This window comes from Nipponia nippon, unplaced genomic scaffold, assembly GCF_047370975.1.
Source record: "Nipponia nippon isolate SJK-2023a ecotype South Korea unplaced genomic scaffold, ASM4737097v1 scaffold_31, whole genome shotgun sequence".
NCBI lineage: Eukaryota > Metazoa > Chordata > Aves > Pelecaniformes > Threskiornithidae > Nipponia > Nipponia nippon.
In genome coordinates, this window is record NW_028262349.1 from 1805685 (window position 1) to 1826808 (window position 21124).

General features: G+C 59.3%; 2 protein-coding genes across 3 annotated transcripts; both read left to right on the plus strand.

Annotated features, from left to right (window-relative positions):
* The first annotated feature begins 796 nt into the window (after positions 1 to 796).
* Positions 797 to 15762, plus strand: CERS1 (ceramide synthase 1). Of its 2 annotated transcripts, none has more exons than XM_087769571.1 (7): positions 797 to 1409; positions 10388 to 10547; positions 11095 to 11275; positions 11652 to 11813; positions 12762 to 12909; positions 13522 to 13670; positions 14171 to 15762. In XM_087769571.1, exons 1-7 carry the CDS (start codon positions 1356 to 1358, stop codon positions 14211 to 14213), a joined length of 897 nt encoding a protein of 298 aa, XP_087625697.1. In that variant the 5' UTR covers positions 797 to 1355; the 3' UTR covers positions 14214 to 15762. The 2 variants fall into 2 exon arrangements, with proteins under 2 accessions (XP_087625697.1, XP_087625698.1); XM_087769572.1 differs by lacking the exon at positions 797 to 1409 and adding an exon at positions 2073 to 2381 and having other exon boundaries at positions 14171 to 15761.
* Positions 15763 to 15833: 71 nt separating this feature from the next.
* On the plus strand, positions 15834 to 20868 carry GDF1 (growth differentiation factor 1). The gene is made up of 2 exons (XM_009466226.2): positions 15834 to 16685; positions 17745 to 20868. Exons 1-2 carry the CDS (start codon positions 16400 to 16402, stop codon positions 18578 to 18580), a joined length of 1122 nt encoding a protein of 373 aa, XP_009464501.2. The 5' UTR covers positions 15834 to 16399; the 3' UTR covers positions 18581 to 20868.
* The last annotated feature ends 256 nt before the right edge of the window (positions 20869 to 21124 follow it).

The window sequence follows — 21124 nt, forward strand, 5'->3', positions numbered from 1 at the left end:
CTGGAGCCAGGAAAGCATTAGGCCTTCGCTTAACAACGTACATCCCGCAGCTGGTGCGGAGGTGCGCTTGTCACCGGCCGCTTCCGAAAGCACGGTTGCTGAGCCTGACGCGCCGTGGAACACAACGCCATCCCGCGCTAGGGGATTGCGCTCTTCGGGAGCCTCGGGCTCCTGCCCGGCGTTTCGGAGCGCTGTCCGCGTCGAGCGGTTGGGTGGCGTCAGGGATGCGAGGAGCAGGTGGCCGCGCGGAGCCCCCAGCGGGGACCTCCTGAACTCTAATACTCGAGTTCGCTTTTGCGTTATCTTTTGGGTTGTGTTTGGGGAGAGGGAGAAGAGGGGTTTGTACTACGCTGTCAGCGCGGCTAACTGGCGTTTCCTTTGTGCCCACCTCGGCCGCGGTCGCTCTGAAAGGGCTCATTGTCTCTTTCCTTGGCTTGTTTAGCGAGCAGCTCTTTTCAATGAGGGGTTATTCATGGTCCGGTCTGGAATGAATGTTTCCTTTGTGGAGCTGTCTGAGGGAGCCGTGAAAGGGGCTTGTGTGTTCGGGGCAGCCATGACCCACTTGATGGGCCATGATAAATTGACTTAAAAATGTAAACAATAAAAGCAAGTGGCATAGCAGGAGCCAGCGCTGTCGATGTGCGAATAGGGGAACGCGTTGTTCGGACCTCCGAGAGGAACGGGTTTGTGTTTTCTCATCGCTGCCCCAGACCAATTAGAGCGGTTCCAGAGAACTCGAAGGCAGAATGGCTGTGGTCAGAGGAATGCCTTTAAATGAGATAAAACTCATTTATAGTTTGTCTTTTTCTTTCCCTATCAAGCTGGTTCAAGTTACAGTTCCACAAGTGCCTGTGATGGTGGTGATTAGTCGCTATCCCCAGCAGCAAGGATCCCGCAGCTGCAATTTAGCTGATAGTTTGGTGCTTTAGGACACAACCGAACTCCATTCGCTCCTCCGTGGCCGAAACCAAATACCGCTGCGCCGCTCCGGTGCCTTTGGCCTGAGGTTCCTGCCGTGCCTTACCGCGAGACAATTTAAGTGTTGGCATTTCAGGAGAACCTTCGTCTTAAACTCACGCTTCTCCTAGCGAGCCGAACGGCTGGCTGGCTGTACGTGGCTGTGGATGTATCGCTTTTAAGTTTAACCTACGTAACGAGATCTCTGTCCTGTGAATGAGCAGCTGGCCCCAGTGCAAGCTGCCTGCCTTCTGGAGGAGGCACTCGGGCAGGTCGTTCATCAGGGGTGACCTTTTGGGAGGGTCTGTTTGCATTTTTCAGGTGCATCTCATTATCCCAGAGCCGCCTTAACGGCATCAGGGGCCGAGGCCCAGGTGTGGGGTGGGGGAAGGCACCCGATGGCTTCACGGGGAAGGGACGGATCTGCTGCTGCTGGGAGGCTTTGCCGAGAGGTATGGAAAAAAGAAAGGTCTGGAAAAACGTTTCTCTTTGCACCTCAAATGAAAAGAGGCTGAAGGGGGAATGTTTAGTCGGGCATTTTGAACGTGGAGAGCTGTAGGAGCCCTGTGGCGTTGGGCAGCCTCGCCACGGCGCTGGGGGTAGCGTCCAGCCCCCAGGGCCACCCGAAGGCGCAGCCTGGCAGGCCCGGTGCTCTCCCGTCATCGCTTGTCATCTCTTGATACCCAAGTATCCGCGTTTGTCTCCGGTTCTGGCTACGGGTGCCCCTTGTCACGGCTCGTCCTCCAGGACAGCACTCGCGTTGTTGCTTTTTTTTCTTTTTGTGCGTGTGTGTAAGAAGCTGTGCCATCACTTCGTTCAGCGACTCCCCGGGCTGATGAACCGGCCCCTAACGAGCCGCTGCTCCGTTCCGTGCTAATGAACCGGCCCCTAACGAGCCCCTGGCCCGCCCCGGGCTGACGAACCGGCCCCGAACGAGCCGCCGGCCCCCAAGGAGCCGCCGGGCACGCTGCCCTGGCCCCGGCGGGGGCGAGAGGCTCCGCCAAGCCGCAGACCTCGCTCCGCAGCGGGGGCGAGCGGAGCCCGAAGGGGCCGGGCCGTGCGGGGGGGGGGGGGGGGAGGGAAGCGGCTCTTAGGGCCCGGTGAGGGCGGGGAGGGGAGCCCCGTCCCCGTCCCGCCCCGTGCGGAGCCTGCGCGGAGCCGGCGGGCAGCGGCGGGGCCATGGGCGGGCAGCGGTGAGCGCCATGCCGCCGCCCGAGCCCATGCCCGGCTACGGGCAGCTGCTCCGACGAGGCTACGGCAGCTTGGCCGAGGCCGTGCGGGGCTGCGGGGACTGCGGCTGGGAGCTGTCGCGGAGGACCTGGGCCGAGAACGCCCACCTGGGCTGGGGCGAGGTGCTGCTCTGCGGGCTCTGCGCCCTGGGATGGACCGCGCTGCGCCGCGCCGCCGCCCGCCGCCTCTTTCGGGTCAGTCCCCGTCCCCGGGGAGGGCACCGGGGACCCCCGCTGCACCGGGGGGCTCGGGGCCGCGTCCCGGGGGGGGGGGGGGGGGGTCGCTGCGTGGGGAGGCGGGGGCTGCCTCGGGGGGGGAGCTGCGGGAGAGGGGCTGCAGCACGGGAGGGCTCTTCCGCGCCGCCCCGGCCCCCTTAGCTGCAGCCCGGGGGGGTTTGGGGCTTGTTTCTTGCACGGGGGAAGGAGAGGACCGTATTTTTGCGTGTCATCCGTGGTTTGCGTGAAAAATGTCCTTCCCCGCTCTCCCTCCCCGGTGCGGCGGCGGAGGGGATGGCGTGGGGACGGCTGCCGCGCTGCAGCGCCGGGGGATGCAGGGATGCCGGCATCCCGCCCTCCCAGCCTCCGAAGGCGTTTGCTGGCCCTTGTCTCCCCCCCTTGTTTATGCAGCACCTGGTAAGGGCCAGGATGAGCAGGACGTCCCCGAGCGCGAAGAACGGCTCTGTTTAATTTCTCGCTGTGAAAAGCGTATGTAATGAAATGAGACCTCCCCTCTCCTTCTGATGGCTCAGTCCCAGCAGAGGCGACTTCTTCCCCGCCGCTTTCCTAGAGAGATGCCGTGCGCTTTGCTCTGCGGTTACCCTGGCCTTGAGAGGCAGACGCGATGGAGGTGCGGCGTTTTGGGGCAGGGGATGGCTCTCGGGGACGCAGAGACGACCCTTTTCTCACCAGCCCACGAGTACGATGGCGCGAGGCCTCGAGGAGCTCGATGAGCCCCTGTGGTTCTTTGTGGCTCCGCGGGTCAGGCCTTGTTCCCTGGGTGATTTGCTTCCTTCAGAGGCTGCTTCGCAAATTGAAGACGGCCACCTTGCCCCCCAGAATCAGGCTATCGGCCGCTACGGCTGTCCTCTCTCTGCCCTATCCGCTGCCGAGCCTGCCTTTAAAGTGGCTCTTCCTTCGCCGTTCAGAGCTGGCTCTGCCGATCTGGTGATGCAAGGTGGATCTTGACCTTGTGCGAGGTTCCAGGCTGAGTCCTCTGGACTCATTTGAAGCTGCTAAAGTGGCATGTGGGCAAGGAAACATGCTGGCTTTTCACGCAGGGCTGAATTTCTCCGTGTTCCCTGCACCCCTGCCTGCCTGTGGCTGCCGATGGGCAGCGCACGGCGCCTGGGAGCTCTGGGATTGGGTTGAGCCAGGTTGGAGGTAACCCTCGGTCTGTCGTAACAAACTGGAGGTAATATCTCCTCTGTGCTCTGGTTTCTCCTTGTGTAAGCTCGCCTTTACAGAGCGAGTGGTGATCGGAGCGTGAAAAAGGCTCTTCGTGCTGCGGAGTCCGCTCGGTGCCCTCGGACGATGCTTGGCAGCTTGTACGAGCGCCAAGGTATCGTCCCTCGGAGAAATGGGTCACGCTTGTAACTGCAGAAGAGCGAGGGGGGTTGATCGGAGCCGGTTCCCGTGGCCGCATCTGCACGTGTTCTAGTGATGGGATGCTGAGCGAAATTGCGAGAGCATCAGTTCTCTCCCAGCGGATGGGTGGAAGGCCAGCAGTAGGGAGAGACAGCTCTCTCTCCCTAGATGTATTTTTAAAGGATCCGAAGCTTTTCTTTGCTTGTTCTGCTGGACTTGCTGTTGGGAAAGCTGGAGGTTGTGGCTTTCCTCCAGAGCCTCTGGCAGCGTTTAGGAAATCGGTTTGTATCGCACGGCCCCTGTACGGGCAGCGGCAGAGTGGGGTCGTTCAGGAGAAAAGCCGGGGCGAAAGACGACCTCCTCTCCAGCCCTGGGAGGAAGCTTCCCCGTGCTCAGGACTCCGCGCTTCCCAGCGCAGGCTCGGAGAGCATCCTTCCTCGTTTCAGATCTCTTCGTGTCCCCTGCAAGAACTGAAACGTTCACGGTTATAAAATGAATCCGCGCGGTGTCTGGAGAATGCTGCCTTCCTGCATATTATTTGTCAATAATAAATCTTGCCGCTTGGATTGTGATTCTCTGCACCTGAAGAGGAACTGACTCTTACCACAAGGCCTTGAAGCCTGGAGCGCAACGTGCGCCTTACTTAGCTCTGGCTGTGACCGCTCCTCTGAGAAACGAGTGCGTTAAAGCCATCCACCTCTTCCTGTGCTCTCTGCACGGCCCCGTTCTTAATCTGCGGGATCGAGAGAAGAGGAGGTAGGCTCCTCGCTCTCTTCTGGGACCACAGCAGCATTTACCCTGCAACATCTTTGTCCCAAAAGCTCTCACGGTTGGGTTGAAGAAGCGGTGAAGGTTGTGCCTGTGATGGGAGGGGTTCGGTTGGGATTTGAAAGGGTGGACGTTCACCCGTTACAACGGCTGGGTCGGTGCCTCTGCATTAGATGTGGTTTTCCCATCATCCTTGGAGCAAAGATAATTTTTGGCCCGTTGCCTCTTCTTCACAGAATCCTCACTTGGTGCAAGTACGGAAAGGAGTTGTTTTGGCGTAGGACAGGTCCCAGTTAGCTGAGCAAACGTGGATTACTAGGTAGGGAAAGACCCCCCAAAGTCAGCTCTGCCGGGGGCGCAGGCATCCCTGCGGAGGCCTGAGGGACGTACCCGTCCTCTCTGGGGTCTGGCCCGAGTCTCTGCTCTTCGTCTCGTTGACTTTTGGGTGCACAAACTTGAGCGATACTTGGGGCGCGTCTGATTGTACGAGCTCACTGGAGCTGCAGACCACCTTCAGAAACGAAGACCAAGCCGGTTCTAGGCAAGCGTTCCCGTCCCTCGAAGCCTCCTCGGTTTGCGTGCCCCTGTCCTCCTGCCGCAGTTAGCGTCTGAGCTCCGTCGGTCCCCGAAAGCCACCGTCCTTGGTGTGTCCCCTGCGCGGAGAGTGGCTGCAGCCAGGCTCTGAGGAGTCTGATTAAAAACCAGCAACCTGAGCATCTCTGCGTTCGTTAAACAGCCTGGAGGGCAGCTGAGCCCAGCAGTGCCGAAGCCAAGCGCCCCTGGAATAGGACCAGGCAACTCCGCCTGGGAAAGGCTTGGTGAAGCGCCTGGAGCTCAGCAAGCCTGTGCTAGCAGGCTCCCAAGCAGGTCTTGAGCAGTAGTGCAGTGAACGTGAACAGATAAAACGAAGAGCACACCTGGATTCACGCACAAAGACGATCCAGAATAGCCGTGGCAAGCCTAGGCAGACGCTTGCGGCCCTAAACTACCCTGAGCCATCTTTGCTGCTGGGAGTTAAAGTCCCTGAAGTCAGCTAAGTGTAAGTCCGTCAGTGAGTAAAATCCATTCTGTCTAAAAGCTGCCTCTGAATCTGGTGATGTTCGCCAGGTATCACCTCCGTCCTTAACGGCTGCCTTTTCTCTGCAGTGGGTAAACGTGTCCCGTTTTTGGCCCAGGCACTGGTCAGCTTGCAGTCTTAGTGGTGTCAAAATCTGTAGGATGTTGCAGTGTCCTCTGCAAGGAAAAGTGTGGTGTAAATAGAAAAATGTCCTCTGGAAAGCAGGGTTTCTAGGTGAGGGATGCGCCACAGCCCCAGGAAGGATGTGGAAGCTGGAAAGCAAGGGTCCCTATTATCCCTTTCAGTGATTTATTCAACTTTTTACCACCCTACAGTATTGTCGAGACTTGTTTTTCCAAGCCCCAGCACTGGGTATGAGACCTGGGGGGGGGGAATTATCACTGTCCCGAAGACCCGCCACCCAACGCAGTCCGCTGCGAGCCGAGGCCGCCGACCGAGGCCGGGGGTGGGAGCAGGCTCTGCCGCACCTCAGCTCTGCCCGCTGTTGGAAGCACAAACCCTGGAAACCGGAGGGGAGAAAGCCACAACAATGGGTCTTTTCTTCACCCCCGGGGGAACGAAGCCGCGCTGGAGCGGGGGCTGCTCTCCCTGGGCCGCTGTGTCAGCAGTCAGGCATGAGGAGGTTATTCAGCCCCCGCCGCACCCCGTGGGCAGCTGTGTCTTGTCTTCAAAGAGTGTCTTCTATTGCTTTTCTCTCTTAGGGGCAAATTTTACTGCTTGCAGAGGAACCGAGGAAGAAATAACGTCTGTTGGTTTGTTGCTATTGTCATAGTGCCTTTTTCTACATGTTTATCTGGAAAATGTTGCCCGGAGCCTAATGCAGCTGCCTGGTGTCTTAGCTGCTGTGCGGGCAGAGAAACCGAGGCACCGAGCGGCTCGCTGCTTGGCGTGGGGATGGAGCAACGAGAGCTGGGGCTCTTGACACTGTGCTCAGTTTATTCCCCTTTCCCAGGGGTGACAGCTACGGCCCTTGGGTCCACAGGCTCCCGGAGACCCATTTCTTCAGGTTTGGAGAACGGTGACGTTTTACTGGGTCTTTCCTTCTGCAGGCTCCGTGCCCCGTCCCTGATGCGGCAGGGGGTGGCAGCCGGTCCGGGAGCGGCGTGCAGGCTGGGGACGGAGGGGACGTAGCCCCTTGGGGTGGAAAGGCACCATCGCAGCTCTGCGAAGCCTCGCACCGGGCTGCGGGGAGCTGTGCCGCCGCTGCGGAAGGGGCAGTAGCCGTTGGTTGCGGCCAGGTTTTGAATTGGAGCTCTGCTTGCTCATCATTATCATCGACATTGAGTAAAAGCTGATGTAAAGCTGCCAGTTCCCTGGGCTGAGGATGCTCCGTGCCAGCCATTCCTTTGTGTTCCTCTGGGGAACTCGCTGTGCCCAGAAGCCAGACAGGGCATGGCTGGGGTTGGGCCAAGCCCTCGTCTCCAGGCTGGGGAGGTGGCAGAGGCGATGGGGGCGGCCTGGGGGATGCAATTCCTCTGTAACAAGCCTCAGTTCGTAACCCATCACTGCAAGCCTGGCAGGTTGCTGGGAGGACTCGCGTCCTGCTGCTTTAGCTGGTTGTAGCTTCAGGGGGACTGGCTGCTTTCCTCTAGTGCTGGAGGCTGCAAAAAGGGAGAGAGCATGTGTTTGCTTTTTGCTACGAGTATTTTTTTGACACTTCAGCAGAGCTGTGGGCAGCGACAGTTTCCATTCGGTTTCTCTTTCCAGCTCCAAACCGCTCGTGCAGCGTGCTCTCGCCCACAGCTTTGCTCCTTCCCTCCCCCCGGTCCCCCAGGTTGCGCAGGGCGGTGCTGCGGGGGAGCAGTCACATCCCTCGGACCGCTCGATTTTACAAACGAGTGAATCAGAAGATGCCTGTGAAGGTTTGCGTGGGGGTGAGGAGGAGGAGGGAGGAAGAGCCGGTCGCCCTTTAAGCGAAGCCTCATTACATCACTTGCCAAGAGCCTTGGGCTCTTTCAGCCGGAGCCAGATCCCCCGTTCTGGCCGCAGCACCCGTCGCCCCTAGCAACAGGCATCTCTGCGCCGTTGCCATGGGAACGGCAGCCGGGTAGCGGGAGGACATCCCCCACCTTGTGCATCTCCCACCCCAGGGAGCAGGCAGATGTGCCTCCTGCCTGCTGTGGGCTGCCCTGCGCCTCTCCTGGGCTTGCGCTCCCCTGGGCGAGCGGCCCAGGTTTTGGCGGGGCCTCCCCGGGGACGCTGATTTGTCCCCCCTGCCCCTGGGTGGGGTGGCGTTCTGGGAGATGCTGGTTCTCCGATCCTTCCCTGTGTCTGCTCCAGAGCCAGCTCCCGTTCCCGTTTCTGTACAGGGTACAGCCTGCGATGCCCCGTGGCTATTTAAGGCAGGAGGAGGGCTCTCTCCAGGACTTGTCATTAACCATATAGGCAGCGAGGGCTAAAACCTCTCTGGGCGTTAGCACCCGCAAGCTGGAGCAGAGCAGTCCTTCCCTGGGTTTTGCTTTTGCTCCAGACTGGGAGCTGCTGCCATGCCTGCGGCGGGCTGTTCCTCAGGCCGTGGCTGCGGGCTCACGGTGGCAATCTGCTGCGCTGCTGCCCTCTCTGCCGAGGGTCCGAGGGTCCATAAAATGCAGCTCGTCTCAGTAGTTTGTGCCTGCCCCATGGGCGGTGGTCCTTGCCATCAGCTCTGCCCGCCTGGGGTGGAAACGTGACGTCCTTCCCCCTTTGCCAGTAGGGAGCTGAGGTGCAGAGAAGCAGCGAAATGACTCGGCTGGTGATGGGCAGCAAGGCTGCAACGGGGATTTGAGGCTGAGCTCAGCATCCTAAATTCAGCCCCAGCTTGAGGAGGGCAGGAGAGGCCGGGGGCTCTGCAGCTCGCTGTCGTGGTAGCGTGGCGAGCCGTCCCCATATCTGCTTCTCTGCTCCACTGTATGGAGGCACAAATAATTCATGCTTTCTGGGCTCAGGCTTTGTCTCTGCATTATTTATTTACCCTTAGAGCTTCCTCCTCTTTTTCCTGCCGTGGCTCCTGTTGGAAGAAGTCTTGGCAGCAGCGTGTTCCTGGTCTGAACGAGGACGGCCGTGCTCTGCATGCGAGATGCGCAGGGGAGGCCAGAGCTGTGCCTCTCGAGCTGGAGGGGCTAGGGACAACTTGGCAGAGCTTTGTGGGGCTGGTGCTTCCAGGTCTGACCAGTGCTGGGAAATTCAGAGCTTAGAACAAAGCACTTTCAGGCTGGGACAATGCTTGGAGTGGAGTCCTTTGAAAATCTGATGCAGAGAGGGGCTAAAAGCCAGACCAGCCACTGCCTGGGGACAGCTGGGGCCTTAATATAGCCTTTGAGCATCGAGGAGCTGAGCGCCGGCTGCAGAAAGTGCTGACCTGGGGCAGGGTACGGTTACTTTGCAGGCATTTTGTTTTCATCTCGAGCTTATCTGGCCTCTCCCTGGGGAGCTCTCAGCCGGGGGCCTTTGGGTGTTATCTCTGTTTCAGGCAGTGATGATTCCCTCTGGACCTTGAGCAACGCTCCCCGGCGTTGACTGCTCCCCTGCAGCCGCGGCCAGGGCTGCGGAGGTTGGCCAGGCTGATATGGCTCTGTCACTCGTGAGGAGAAGCAGAAACGGTGCCTGGCGTTGCTCAGCTGCCACAGAGGGAAAACATCCATGCCCGGAGCCCCAGCTGAGCTAAGGGCACGCTCGGCGCGCAGCACCGCTCGCTCTCCGGCACGCAGTCGAAGATGAAGGGTAGCATCAGCTGCTCCGTTTTACTCCTGGGGAGCTGAGGCTGTTTGATGCCGGGGCTTTGCTTTGACTGTGGTTCCCAAGTTGTCCCTGGCCTCGGTGGCCCAGCTCTCTCGCTGCTGCAGAGCGCGAGTGTCGGGAGAGCTGGGTGGAACTCATCGTCCTCGGGAGCGCGGGGGACTCGGGGTGAGAAAGTTTCGTTCTGATTAGCGCGAGCCATCTGCAGAGCTGCTCATCCTCCCTTGCCTCGCTCTGGCCATATTTGGGGAGGCTTTGCCTCCTATTTCTGAGTCCCGACCGCTGGGAGGGGTGCTGCAAACCACAGCGGCGGAAAACCAGCAGCGTTTCAGTGCTGGTCAGCTGCTGGGAATGTGGGTGAGCATGAGTAGGTGTGAGAGAGCGAGAGGACCCGGTGCCCCAGCTTTACTGACTCACTGCCTGCAAAGCTGGCCCCCTCCGGCGCTGGTTGTGCAGGCAGGGGAGTCCCGTGCCCCGCTGGCTGGCGAGCGGCGGCGGCGGCTGCCTGTTTAGGGCTCTGCAAAGCCTTTGCTTCCTCAGTTGAAAGGCTCTTTTCTGGGAGTTGGCAGTGCTGCAAGGTCCGTATGCACAGGACCGTATTGTTACAGCTTCCTCTTCTGGGTTTCCTTGTGCAGATAGGACTTGATTTTTATTTTATTAGTTATTGACTCTGTTCTGCAAAAGCCAGCTGTGGTCGGTCCCGCTCCTGGAGCGAGGGTGATGGAGCGGTGCCCAGGCTGTGGGACGCGTGCCCTCGGCTTCTGCCTTCTCCGCGAGGCTCTGCTTTCGCAGCTTTCCAGAGTGGCCGGGGCTGAGTGGAAGGATCTCTGGCCGCCTCTTTTTCCCTGCTCCAGGCTCTCTCTACAGCCTCTTTGATCCCCTCATTCGTGCTGTAAAGAAGGTCAGAAAAATGGGGGTTGCGACCCTGGTTTTGCCCTGTCGGGCAGTGCACGCAGCATGCAGTGCTCGAGTCTCTTGGGGGTTTGGTGAGCCCTGCCCTGGCTCCCCAGGGCCTGTCTTTGCCCTGCGTGATGATACTTCTCCCCTTTCCTCACAGCCCTTCGGGGAGTGGTGCAACTTGCAGCCGAAAGATGCTGCCAAGATGCCTGAGAGTGCCTGGAAGCTGCTTTTCTACACCTTATCCTGGTCTTATGGCATCTACCTGCTCTTCTTCACCGACTACCCCTTCTTCTATGACCCACCGTCTGTCTTTTACGGTACAGTAAGAACCAGGGAGAAGCGGGCACGGATTAGGATGTCCAGGTTCATAGGACGTCTGGGTTGAACAAGGGAACGGGAGTTGGGGTGAGCGAAAGAGAAGACTGAACCCCTAAATTGCCTTTTCTGTGATGCTGTGGGCACAGCAAGGGCACAAGAGGCTGTGTCCCTTCATTTCGTTACAGAGAGAGTCACCTAGTGGCTATTGCAGACAGCAGGGGCTGGGCTGGGTCAGCTACGGAGGGGAATGGGATTGAGGGTAAAGCAGGAGAGAAGTAAATCAAGGTTTCTCCCTTAGATCTAGGAGAGGGAGTGGGTCTAATGCCACAGGCAGAGTTTGGGAGCCAGGATACCTGGGTTCTCTTCCAGCCTTTGCCTCCTTTGCATCTGCGAGGTTCTGAGTGGGAGCACCTGAGCCCAGCGAAGCGCTGGGGCGGCTCCGGCTGCTGCTTGCTCCCCGCTCTTTGCACTCCTGCTCCTCTGCTGCTGCTGGAAGCTCTGTGCTCGTGGCTCGGGGCTCACCCGGGTGTCTTTGTCCCACCCCAGACTGGAAGAAGGGCATGGACGTGCCCACGGACATCGCCATCGCCTACCTGTTGCAGTGCAGCTTCTACGGGCACTCCATCTATGCCACCGCTTACATGGACACGTGGCGCAAGGACTCCGTTGTCATGCTTCTCCACCACGTGGTCACGCTGACCCTCATAGCCTTCTCCTACGCTTTCAGGTGAGGTCCCCGGCCGTGACACTGCCCCTCTGCAACGTGCCCGGGCCAGCCTTGGGCAGCTACGCTGCAAAAGCCGCGGCCTTTCTGCGCTCACGTGCGTCTTGCAGGCACGTAGCTGGAGGACTCTTGCGGGGTTGGTGTGGATTCTCCCCTGCCTCCCTCACCCTGCCTCCATACTCTCACAGCAATCCCAGTGCTCGTGAGCCGTTGCGCAGCGCCAGACCCACCCTGCAGCGCGTTGCTACGCTGTGCCGTGCCAGCTCTGGTTGTCTGGATTATTCTGTCTGCTCCCGGCGTGATGGACGGTGGGGTGCTGGGTGCTACCATCAACCCGCTGCCCCACACATCTCCCTCCCTGCTCCCCTTTTTCCTACAGGTACCACAACGTGGGCATCCTCGTGCTCTTCCTGCACGACGTCAATGACGTGCAGCTGGAATTCACCAAGCTCAACGTCTATTTCAAGCACCGGGGGGGAGTCTATCATCGCCTCAACGACATCATCTCCAACATTGGCTGCCTCACCTTCAGCGTCAGCTGGTGAGTTTGTCTGCCTGATCCCACCTCCCACCGTCCTTGCCAGCTTTTGCAATCCCCCCGGTGCCTCGGGGTGCAGCCGGCTGGGTTTGTGTGCCTGGGAACAAGCGGCTGGGTTTGTGTGCCTGGGAACAAGCCCTTTCAAAAACCGTTTGGGAAGAGGTTCCCGGCAGAGCCTGACCCCATGCTGGGCTTGGAATCCTTCTGTAGTCACTTTGCCGTCTGTCACCACAGAAGTGCCTGTGAAATCTCGCTTGCAGCATGACAAATGACCCCAGGGGAGGAGGACCTGTTTCCATTTTCCCACTCGCTTGGTTTTAGCAGCAAGAAGCACTTTTGCAAGAAGGAAGCAGGACGTAGGGCTGCCCCAGATTCCAGGCTTGCTATTCCTCTTGGGGCAAGGCAGGAGAAAAAAAAGATGAAGAATAGAGATGGGGAGCTCGCAGGTTGTCACTCCTCCTTTGTCCCTTTGTCTCCTTCCTCCCTCTCCACAGGCTGCTCTGAAAAGCAGGGGTGGCAACAAGAGCCCTCAACTGGAGGGGAGGAGAGCAGCAAAGGTTTTTAGTGATAAACTAGGGATGCACAGGACTGAGAAAACCTTCCAGCTGTAGTCCCCTCCTGTCCCCCATCCAGTTGAGATAATCTGCAGTGTAGACCTGCTTCTCTACCCCGCAAAAGCCCTTTCTCTGCCCTACCTCCGGTGCCAAGCCTTTTCTGCCCACAGACCTTGCGTTCTCCCTTCAGTAGGTGCCCCTTCCCGGGGTCTGTGTGAAGTCCTGTCTGGAGCCAGACCTGTAAACCCGAGCCAGAAGCCAAGAGCAGGGACTGCACGGGGAGCTGGCGAGGGCCGCCTGGAGGCAGGCGTTGTGCTGGGGGAGCTGCGCTGGCTCTCGCGCCTCCCCCGGGATCCCCGAGGGCCGTTCAACCACCCTGCTCCCTCTGCCCTGGCAGGTTCTGGTTCCGTCTCTACTGGTTTCCCCTCAAGGTGCTCTACGCCACTTGCTACTCCAGCCTCCAGTCGGTCCCTAATATCCCCTTCTACTTCTTCTTCAATGCTCTGCTCCTTGTCCTCACTCTGATGAACATCTACTGGTTCCTGGTGAGTAGGGGGAGCTCAGCCACCCCTACGCTAGCTTCTCCCTCTTCTGCCGCTCCCGTGCCTGCTGCCTGCCGGTCCCGGGGGCAGCTGGGGGACTGCGGGGATGGGGAGGCTGTGGAGGGCCGAGGGATGGCTGGGAGGGGAGGAGGGAATCCCGTGTCAGTGCCCGGGGGCTCCTCTGCGCTGGAATTCAGACTGTCTCGCACCTGGGGATCCACAGGGAGGGAGCGATACCAGCAGCTGGGGCAGGCTGGAACTCGGTATGGGTGTAAATGCTCTGGCAGCCCCTGAAGCTTTGGGGAAGGGGTGAAAAGGGTGGACGCGGAGGGCTCGCGCCAGCAAGCTCAACCCTGAGCAGAGCTGGGTAGCATCCGAGTTCGTCATCCTGTGGGGATGAAATGAGTTAAGGGTAGTTGCAGGAGCGCTGCCTCCCGCCGCTGCAGGTCATCAGCCACATCCCAGGGCTTTGGCCGCCCCGGAGGGATCTGCCCTGCCCTTCCTGGGGTGGAGGACAGCGGAGAAAGGTCCCAGTTAGCAAACGGGAGTGAGTAGGTCAGGTGGAGCAGCTCTGAGCCTTGGGGTTTGTGGCTGACGGCGTCTCTCCTCCCACAGTACATCGTCCTGTTTGTGGCCAAGGTGCTGATGGGGCAGATGCAAGAGGTGAATGATGTGCGTGAGTACGACGTGGAGGACAGCAAGAAAACCACAACCACCAAGAAGAAAGAGGCTGGACTCCAGCTGCCCAATGCTCTGAAAGAAGGGTATGTGGGGGGGATTACGCACATGCACAGCATCTGTGGGCTGGGGAAGGGGTGCTGGCAGGCCTCCCAGGGCTCTGAAGCCACTGTCAAAGGGTTCACCATGGGGCTGGAAAACAAGTGAGCAGCAGGATGCCTTGACACAGAGTACAAAACATTGCTGCAAGTATCGGGAAGGAGTTTGTCTCTCCACGCCTAGGCATTGTGGTGTGTCCATCCGTCTTTCTGTCCCATGGATCCTCACCCCCCCTTTCCCCTGCTCACCGGGTAGGACTGGCTCTTTGCTCGAGGCTGTTCTCTCTGAGCGGCATCTGTGCTTCGTGTGGCGAGCCCAAAGTCTGGCGGGATGCTGCATCCCCCAGAGCAGGTCTGGCTGACTGGGGACAGGTTGTCTGCAGGGGCCTGTTGAGACAGGTCTGACCTCGGTAGTGATTTGTGAAAGTAAGAGAGGGAGAGCCTGCGCGGAGACCGAGGCTCACTGTCTGCTGTGCTCTCTTTTACAGGATGCACCTGAAGAATGGACTTATCAAAGACAAGCGGTTATAAGGGAAGCGTGGCTGCTGCAGCCTGGGCAGCCTGGCTGGATCTGGGGACTGACCCAGGACCCTACGCTCAAACCCAGCAAACGAAAGGCACAAGGAGAACTTCATCCCCGATACCCCTTCATCCCCTGCCCGGAGCCGGGGAAGAGATGCCGCTGGCAGGATCAGGCCCCTCCTGGGGCTTGCCTGTGACCAGGCTTCACCTGATGCTGACGTGCTTTCTGTAGCCAGTCTGTGCTGGTTCAGTTAAGAGGCTGGTGGCTTTGTGGTCCAGGTAGGATTTGGAGCTGGCTTTAGGTCCCCTGGTGTTTCTTCTGTCACTCCACCCCTCGGCTACTCTCAGTCCCTCTGTGATTTCCCCTCTTTATTGTTGGACCTTCCCACCGACCCTGCCGCAGCAGCCCCGAAGGGTCCTCTGACCCAGCGTCAAACTGGGGAGGGCAACGTCCTCTCCTCCGTTGGCATCGCCGGCCCAGGCGAGGGGAGCCCAAAGCCAGCTCTTCCCTAGCCAAGCGATGCACTGCACCTCTGAGCCTTCCTCCTCAGGAGGGGTGACAAATACAGAGCTGCCCACGGATATCTGGAGGCGCAGCGCAGTTCCCATGTGCAGATCTGCCTGGAAACCCAGCCCTGGAGCATTATTCCAGCCTCCTGCCCTGCTGGATGAGGGCCAGGAGATTTAATTTGCTTAAAAAGCCTATGTAAGTCTTATAGTTGCTTAAAAAGCCCGTCCCAGTCCTGCACGGTCCCCTGATGAGGGGTCTCTAGACTCTCGCCCAGTCATGTCTGCTTGCTCGAGTAAAGGACAAATAGTTCCTGCTCCCTGTGCTGGTTTTCCAGGCAGCGCTGGCCCTGAGCCTCGCAGGGTCCCCGAGGCTGGGCCGTGTGCCTCTCTGTTGGGAAGGCCTCTGGGTTTTACAGCCCCGCAGCCCGAGGCTGTCCCCCGCTCTCCTCTTGCGGGGCCAGGACCCGCAGCTCCTGTGCTCCCCGGGAAGCGGAGCTCCCTCCCAGCCAGGGACAGCAGGCGGTGGAGGGGGATCCAGGGCATTAATTCCAGGCATCGGAGAATGGTTACTTGTTTTTTTTTTTTTTTTTTTTCCTTTTGTTTTTGGGCTGTCGTATTGATTCAACGCCAGGCGCATTGTGTGAGCCACAGGGAAAGTTCCTTGGTAAACAGAAAGCAAAATGTGACTTGGGCTGACGGAAACAGTCCCAAGCTGTGTCGGGATCCGTCGCCTTCTCGCTCGTCATCGCCTAGCAGGGTTTCGGAGGGGTGCATCTCCGTGCTTTAGTTCCTTGGCTTTCAAGCGGGATTTGCAGGAAGGAGGAAACGAAGGGAGCCAACATCCCAGGCCCCTTTCTGCTCGGCCGTAGCAGAGCTGGGGCAGCGATGGTGCCGGGCTGGGGGAACGGCGGGACCTAAGCAGCATGTGAATTTTATCGTACCGGCTTGCTCAGGCTTCAGCGTTCAGCTGGGTGACTCGGTGGTGTGCGTAACGTCAGGTGTGCTGCCTGCAGGTTTGCTCTGATGGCTAGAGAGGGGCTGTGCAAACGGGGGGGGCCCGGGGCTCCCTCTGCCTGGCTGGGGCAGGGACCCCGCACCAGGGGTCGGGGTGCTGGGGGGGGGTGCTGATGGTTTTCGGTGCTGGCCCCGGGGCTGCGTAGCTTGTGGGCAGGGCGGTGCGTGCGGCAGGGAGCTGAAGCGAGAGTTTGATGATTTGGTGTGCTGGAAGTTGACGGCCTTGAGAGAGAAATGTTGGATGCTGTGATTGAAAAAAGAAAAAGCTGATCTGGGAGGAGGGAGCGAGAGGAGACCCTGGTCTGTGTCTCCTCCTGGATCTGGGTGGGATGTCCACAGCGGACGGAGCAGTGCTCGGCTTGCAGGCAGGTTTGTGCGGGGAAGAGCAGCCTCTTCCCTGCCACCAAGGACTTTGCTGTTGGACCTCGATGGTGTGGAGATGTAGGAGAGATTGTAGGAGCTCTGAGGCCACGCAGCCTCAAAGGGTTAACAGGTCCTCGGGGAGCCTGGAGGGACCGTTCACACTCTCTGCCCAATCCTGGGAATCCCTCCGTGCTAATTAAGCACTAACCAGATCAAAGGCTCCAATCAGGCTATCAACACCCCCCTGGCCCCTGTCTTCAGGTCCCCGGCCCAGGCTGCTCTTTGTCTGCGGGAAGGAGAGCAAAGCAATGTGGCTTCTCCCCACACACGCCAGCTTTAGAGCTGGCCTTGCCTGCGCTCTCCTTAGCGTGGTTCTGGGGATGGAGTTAAGCTTGCAGGAAAGTTTGCTGTTAAAATCCTTGGGTTTGAGCACCAAGCCCAGCCCGAAAACCCCCGTTCCTGTGCCATCTGTGCTCTGGAGGATCTTCCAGAAGAGAAAGACGCTGCCTTCTACAAACAAAGACCTGGCGGATGCTTGTAGGGTGGAGGAATTTAATGTCCCTGGGAACATCATCCGTGTCTTCGCTGACCAAGGTACAGAAACGCCGTGGTTTGGGTCCTGCCTTCTGGAAGCCCCTCTGATCCCTGGGCTGCGAGACTTGGCTCCCGTCCTTCCTTTTCTGTCTCGTGGGTGTAGGTAGGAGGCTGGCGGAGGACAGGGCAGGGGCCAGAACTGGTCTCCAGGAGAAATCACTGCTGTGTAAACTCTGGTCCCTTTGGATGTTGTAGATAATTATTTAGTTTAGGAATGAGTCAGTAGGCAAGGCAGCTGTGTAAGGCTGTCCTGGAGTCAGCTAGTGCAGTCCAGGGATGCCGGTGTGATCCCAGGTGACCCACCGGGCTCGCGGTGCTGGAGGTGACTCCTTGCCTGGGCAGTGGTGAAGGGGCTGTGGGTGCAGCGAGCGAGACCAGCACCCAGCTGCGGGTGGGGACGGGATGCTCGGCCATTTGGCTGCGTCCTCCCCTCCTCCTTTTTGTCCCCATGCCACTGGCCGGCCATGCGGCACATCTGGCTGCTTCAGCCTGTGGCCCCTCTGAGCCATTCTCAGTTACGTGGGAAGTGTTTGATCGGTGTCCTCTAGGTCTCGAGACACCACGGAGCTCGTCTCTCTTGTGGTTCCAGGTTTCCAGTGGAAACCTAGGGCTGGCTAAACCGGGCAGCTTACCGGCTCCTGAAGTTTGCTGCTATTTGCCCTCCTTTCCCCTCCATCCCAAACAGCTGGCACCCACAACAACCCCCCTGTCCAGGGGGGAGATATTTACAGCTGGGGAAAAATAATGCACCGAGACATTGAGTAGCATCTGGAGGAGATGCTGGAATGGCTGTAGCATCCCCGTGCCGCAGGCTGGAGCCCAGGCTAGCGTTTGTGCCTCCAGACCTTTCTGAGGGCCGTGCCGTCGGGCCGATAGCCCCTCCTGCAGCCTTATCATCTCGATCCAACGACTGCGGGCGTGCTGGGCTGCCTGCCTCTGTCAGCCCCATCTTCCTCTTGCTGTGCAGCCAAGAGCTTAAATTGGAGCACAGGGAGGCTGATCCTGCTCAGCGTAACAAGGGTTCAACCACCACCACCTCTATTTCTCCTTCTTTGTCAGGCCACTTCATTCATGACGGGCAGCCCCAGAGGTTGCTGTGTCTGCAGAAGCGGCTGTACTTCAACCTCTCGGTGCTGGAGGAGGGCGAGCGCTTGACGATGGCTCAGCTAGAGATCAAATTCAGCCACAACTCCTACCACACCTCCAGCCAGGGGCAGGTGTTTGAGTTGAGGCTCTACCAAACCTCCCAGATGTCCCTGCGGGGGATGTCCTCCCATGAGCACGGCCGAAAGCTGCTGGTGGAGCAGTCGTTCGCCCAGCTGCACAAGTCTCTCCTCTTCAACCTGAGCGGGGTGGCGAAGGATTGGAGGACGTACAGCAGGAATCTGGGCTTGATCCTGGAGATCTCGGTGAGCGGCGGCGATGGTGCATCATCCCCGGCGAGCGGGGAGCTGCAGAGCCTCTGCGCCAGCATCGACGCCTTCCTGGACACCTCTCTCCTGGTGGTGACCCTCAGCCAGCAGCAGTGCAAGGCTGCCAGGAAGAGGAGAAGCGCTCACTATGCCCCTCTCACTCCCAGCAACCTCTGCAAGCCCAGGCGGCTTTACATCAGCTTCAGCGACGTTGGCTGGGAGAACTGGATCATCGCCCCGCAGGGCTACATGGCCAATTACTGCCTGGGTGAGTGCCCCTTTCCCCTGACGGCGGAGCTGAACAGCACCAACCACGCCATCCTCCAAACCATGGTGCACTCGCTGGACCCCGAGGGGACCCCCCAGCCCTGCTGCGTCCCCGTCAGGCTCTCCCCGATCTCCATCCTCTACTACGATAACAACGACAACGTGGTGCTGAGGCACTACGAGGACATGGTGGTGGATGAGTGTGGCTGCAGATAGCGGAGCGGCTGGGGCAGCGTGTGCCAGGGGCTCCTGGCTGAAGTGTTGAATGATTGATGGAATAAATCCAAGTGTGTTAAATCCCCTCTGTGCTGGTGTTCAGGGAGTTTCCCTGTTGGTGCATCGATTGTCGGAGCTCCCCCGGGGCTGCCCTTCTCCACGTGCGGCCGGGGAGGGGGCCTGGCACCACGGGATCGTTACTGGAGTTGTGATTTAGCCATAGCTGGGGGCTCGGCCCTCCCAGCAGCCGCCTGCCGCAGCCTCTTACGGGATTATGATCAAGTCTGGTGCTGGTTGTCGATTCCGTTCTCCACAGACAACGGTGGCACCGGGCTGTGAATCCCAGAGCCCCCTCACGCTTGGCCAAGCTGCTGCTGGTGCCAGCGAGGCACCCGCCTGGGAGAGCAGCGCAGGGCTTGTGCTTTTTTGGCTAAATGCTGCAGCTCTCTTAGTGCAAAAAGAAATGACTTTTTGTGGTGAAATGCTGCTGGCGGGTCCCTGCTGCCTGGGTGCGGGGTTCGGCTGCAGTGCGGCTGTGCCGGGAGGAGGTGATGCGGTGGCTCCGGTCCCGCTGCAGGAAGAGGTATGGTGTCACGGCACGAGCTGCGTCGCCGCGGCTCTGCCTGACTGAATCCCTTCCCACGGCAGAGGCAGGGCCTGCGGCGCGCGGGTTTCTCTTTTGTTCTGGGAACGCAGGCCTGAGCTGGTTTTATCGTGCGGTTGGCGATGGGGCGGCATGGGGTGCAGGGGTGGACGTGGTTCGGAGGTGCTGGGCGGCCAAATGCAGCTGCAGAGGTTTTGTCCGGAACGGGCCGCGGGAGCCGCGGTCCGAGGGGCAGGTTGCTGCGTGCCTGAGGAAAGGCAGGGGAAAGCAGGGGGCTGTGGTGTCCCGATGCAGAGGTGGGCACGGGGTGGTGCGGGGGAGCCGGTGGCTCCCTCCCGGCCTGCTGGGAGTCAGTATTTAATTATTTACCTCATTTGCAAATTGACGAGAGCAGCGCGGTGCGTCCTGCGGCCGTTCCCCAGCAGCTGCAGGCCCAGCCTGAACCGCGGCTGGAGCCAGATGGCAGCCGCGCATCAGGCAAGGGCAGCTCCGCAGCGTTGCAGCCCCCAGACGTCAGGCACCACGTTCACGTGGTTGTGCTTTTTAGGGTTATTTTTGTTTTGTTTTTCTTAGTTGTTTGGGGTTTTTGTCGGTGGCTGTGGCCCCCAGCCCATTGCAGCACTGCGGCCGTGCTCTCCCTGTTTAACGCCGCTAACGCGAGCCAGCGGAGCGGCGCTGCGCGGCAGGGACCCAGCTGTGCACCATCCCCTCTGAGCAGCGGCCGTCGCCGCCGGAGGAGCTGCCGCTTTTCTCCCACCTTACGGCAGCTGGAGGTTTAAAGCCTGGGCAAAGGTGCAGAGCCATGCTCCGTGTCGCACAGCCGACAGGCGGCCCCCGGGCTGGGTGCCGCGCCAGCCCTGCCCGCTGAGGCTTTCCTGAGCTCCTGCAGCTTTGCTTTTTTTGGGGGGAACAGAAAAGGAATCTGAGTTAGACTTGAATTTCTTGTCTTTTTTTTTTTTTTTCCCTTCCTCGCTAAATGTGAACCTGACAGCATAGCGTAGATTATTTTGTTGTTGCTTGTTTTGTACTGATGCTGTGTTGTCTTCGAGGTCTGATGAAGTATTATTACCCAGCGAAGCTGGGCCTTCTCCCTCCAGGGAAGCGCTCAAGGTTTAACCACTGCGGGTTTGCAGAGGAAACGTCTCCCTGTCCCGTGACGGTGTTTTTGCTAACACCCCTGAACTGCGTAGCTGAAGGGCAAGGCTGGAGTAGCTCGAGTACTTTAGCTGTGTAGCGTACTAAGGTTTTTCACACCCAAATGTGTTTCTAGCGGCGAGCTGCAGGGCAGGTCAGCCCTGCTTTACTCCAGCAGATGAACAAGAGCGATGTTGAAACCCATTTCAACCACTTAAGGGCTTAGAGTAGAACTTAACTAAAGCAAGCAGGAGCCATTTCTTTTGAATTTAAGATGGGCAGGATTAAGAAAACCTTTAAGTATTATTTTTTTGTACCTGTGCTGTGGCTCAGCTCGCTTCAGGTGCGGTGGGTAGGGCAGACTGCTTACCTGGCTCTCCAGCAGGAGGGAGGGCGCCTGTCCCCCTCCACCGCCCCATCCCGGCGCTAAGAGGCTGGGGAGCGGCATAAGGAGGTGGGTGACAGCCCCGACCAGACAGGGAGACAGCCCTAGAGTGGCTCTAATGAGTTTATACCCTGTAAGACCAGGCCTAAGCACTGAAACTGCATTTCAGGAGATGCTGAGCCACTCCCGTGCCCAGAGCCAGGCCAAGCTTTGCTGAGCAACCACCTGTAACACAGGTAAATGCCACTTCCATGTTTACTGCAGCGCAGGGGAAGCGGGAGGGAGGAGACCTTTCGGGCCGGACTGCTCACCTCTAGCTCCAGCCTTCCGTAACTCCTGCGGCTCCCTCCCTGCACCCATGGGTGGGCACAGACCACCACCCTGGGGCTCGGGCCAGCCCCCTTGCAGCCAGAGGAGGGGA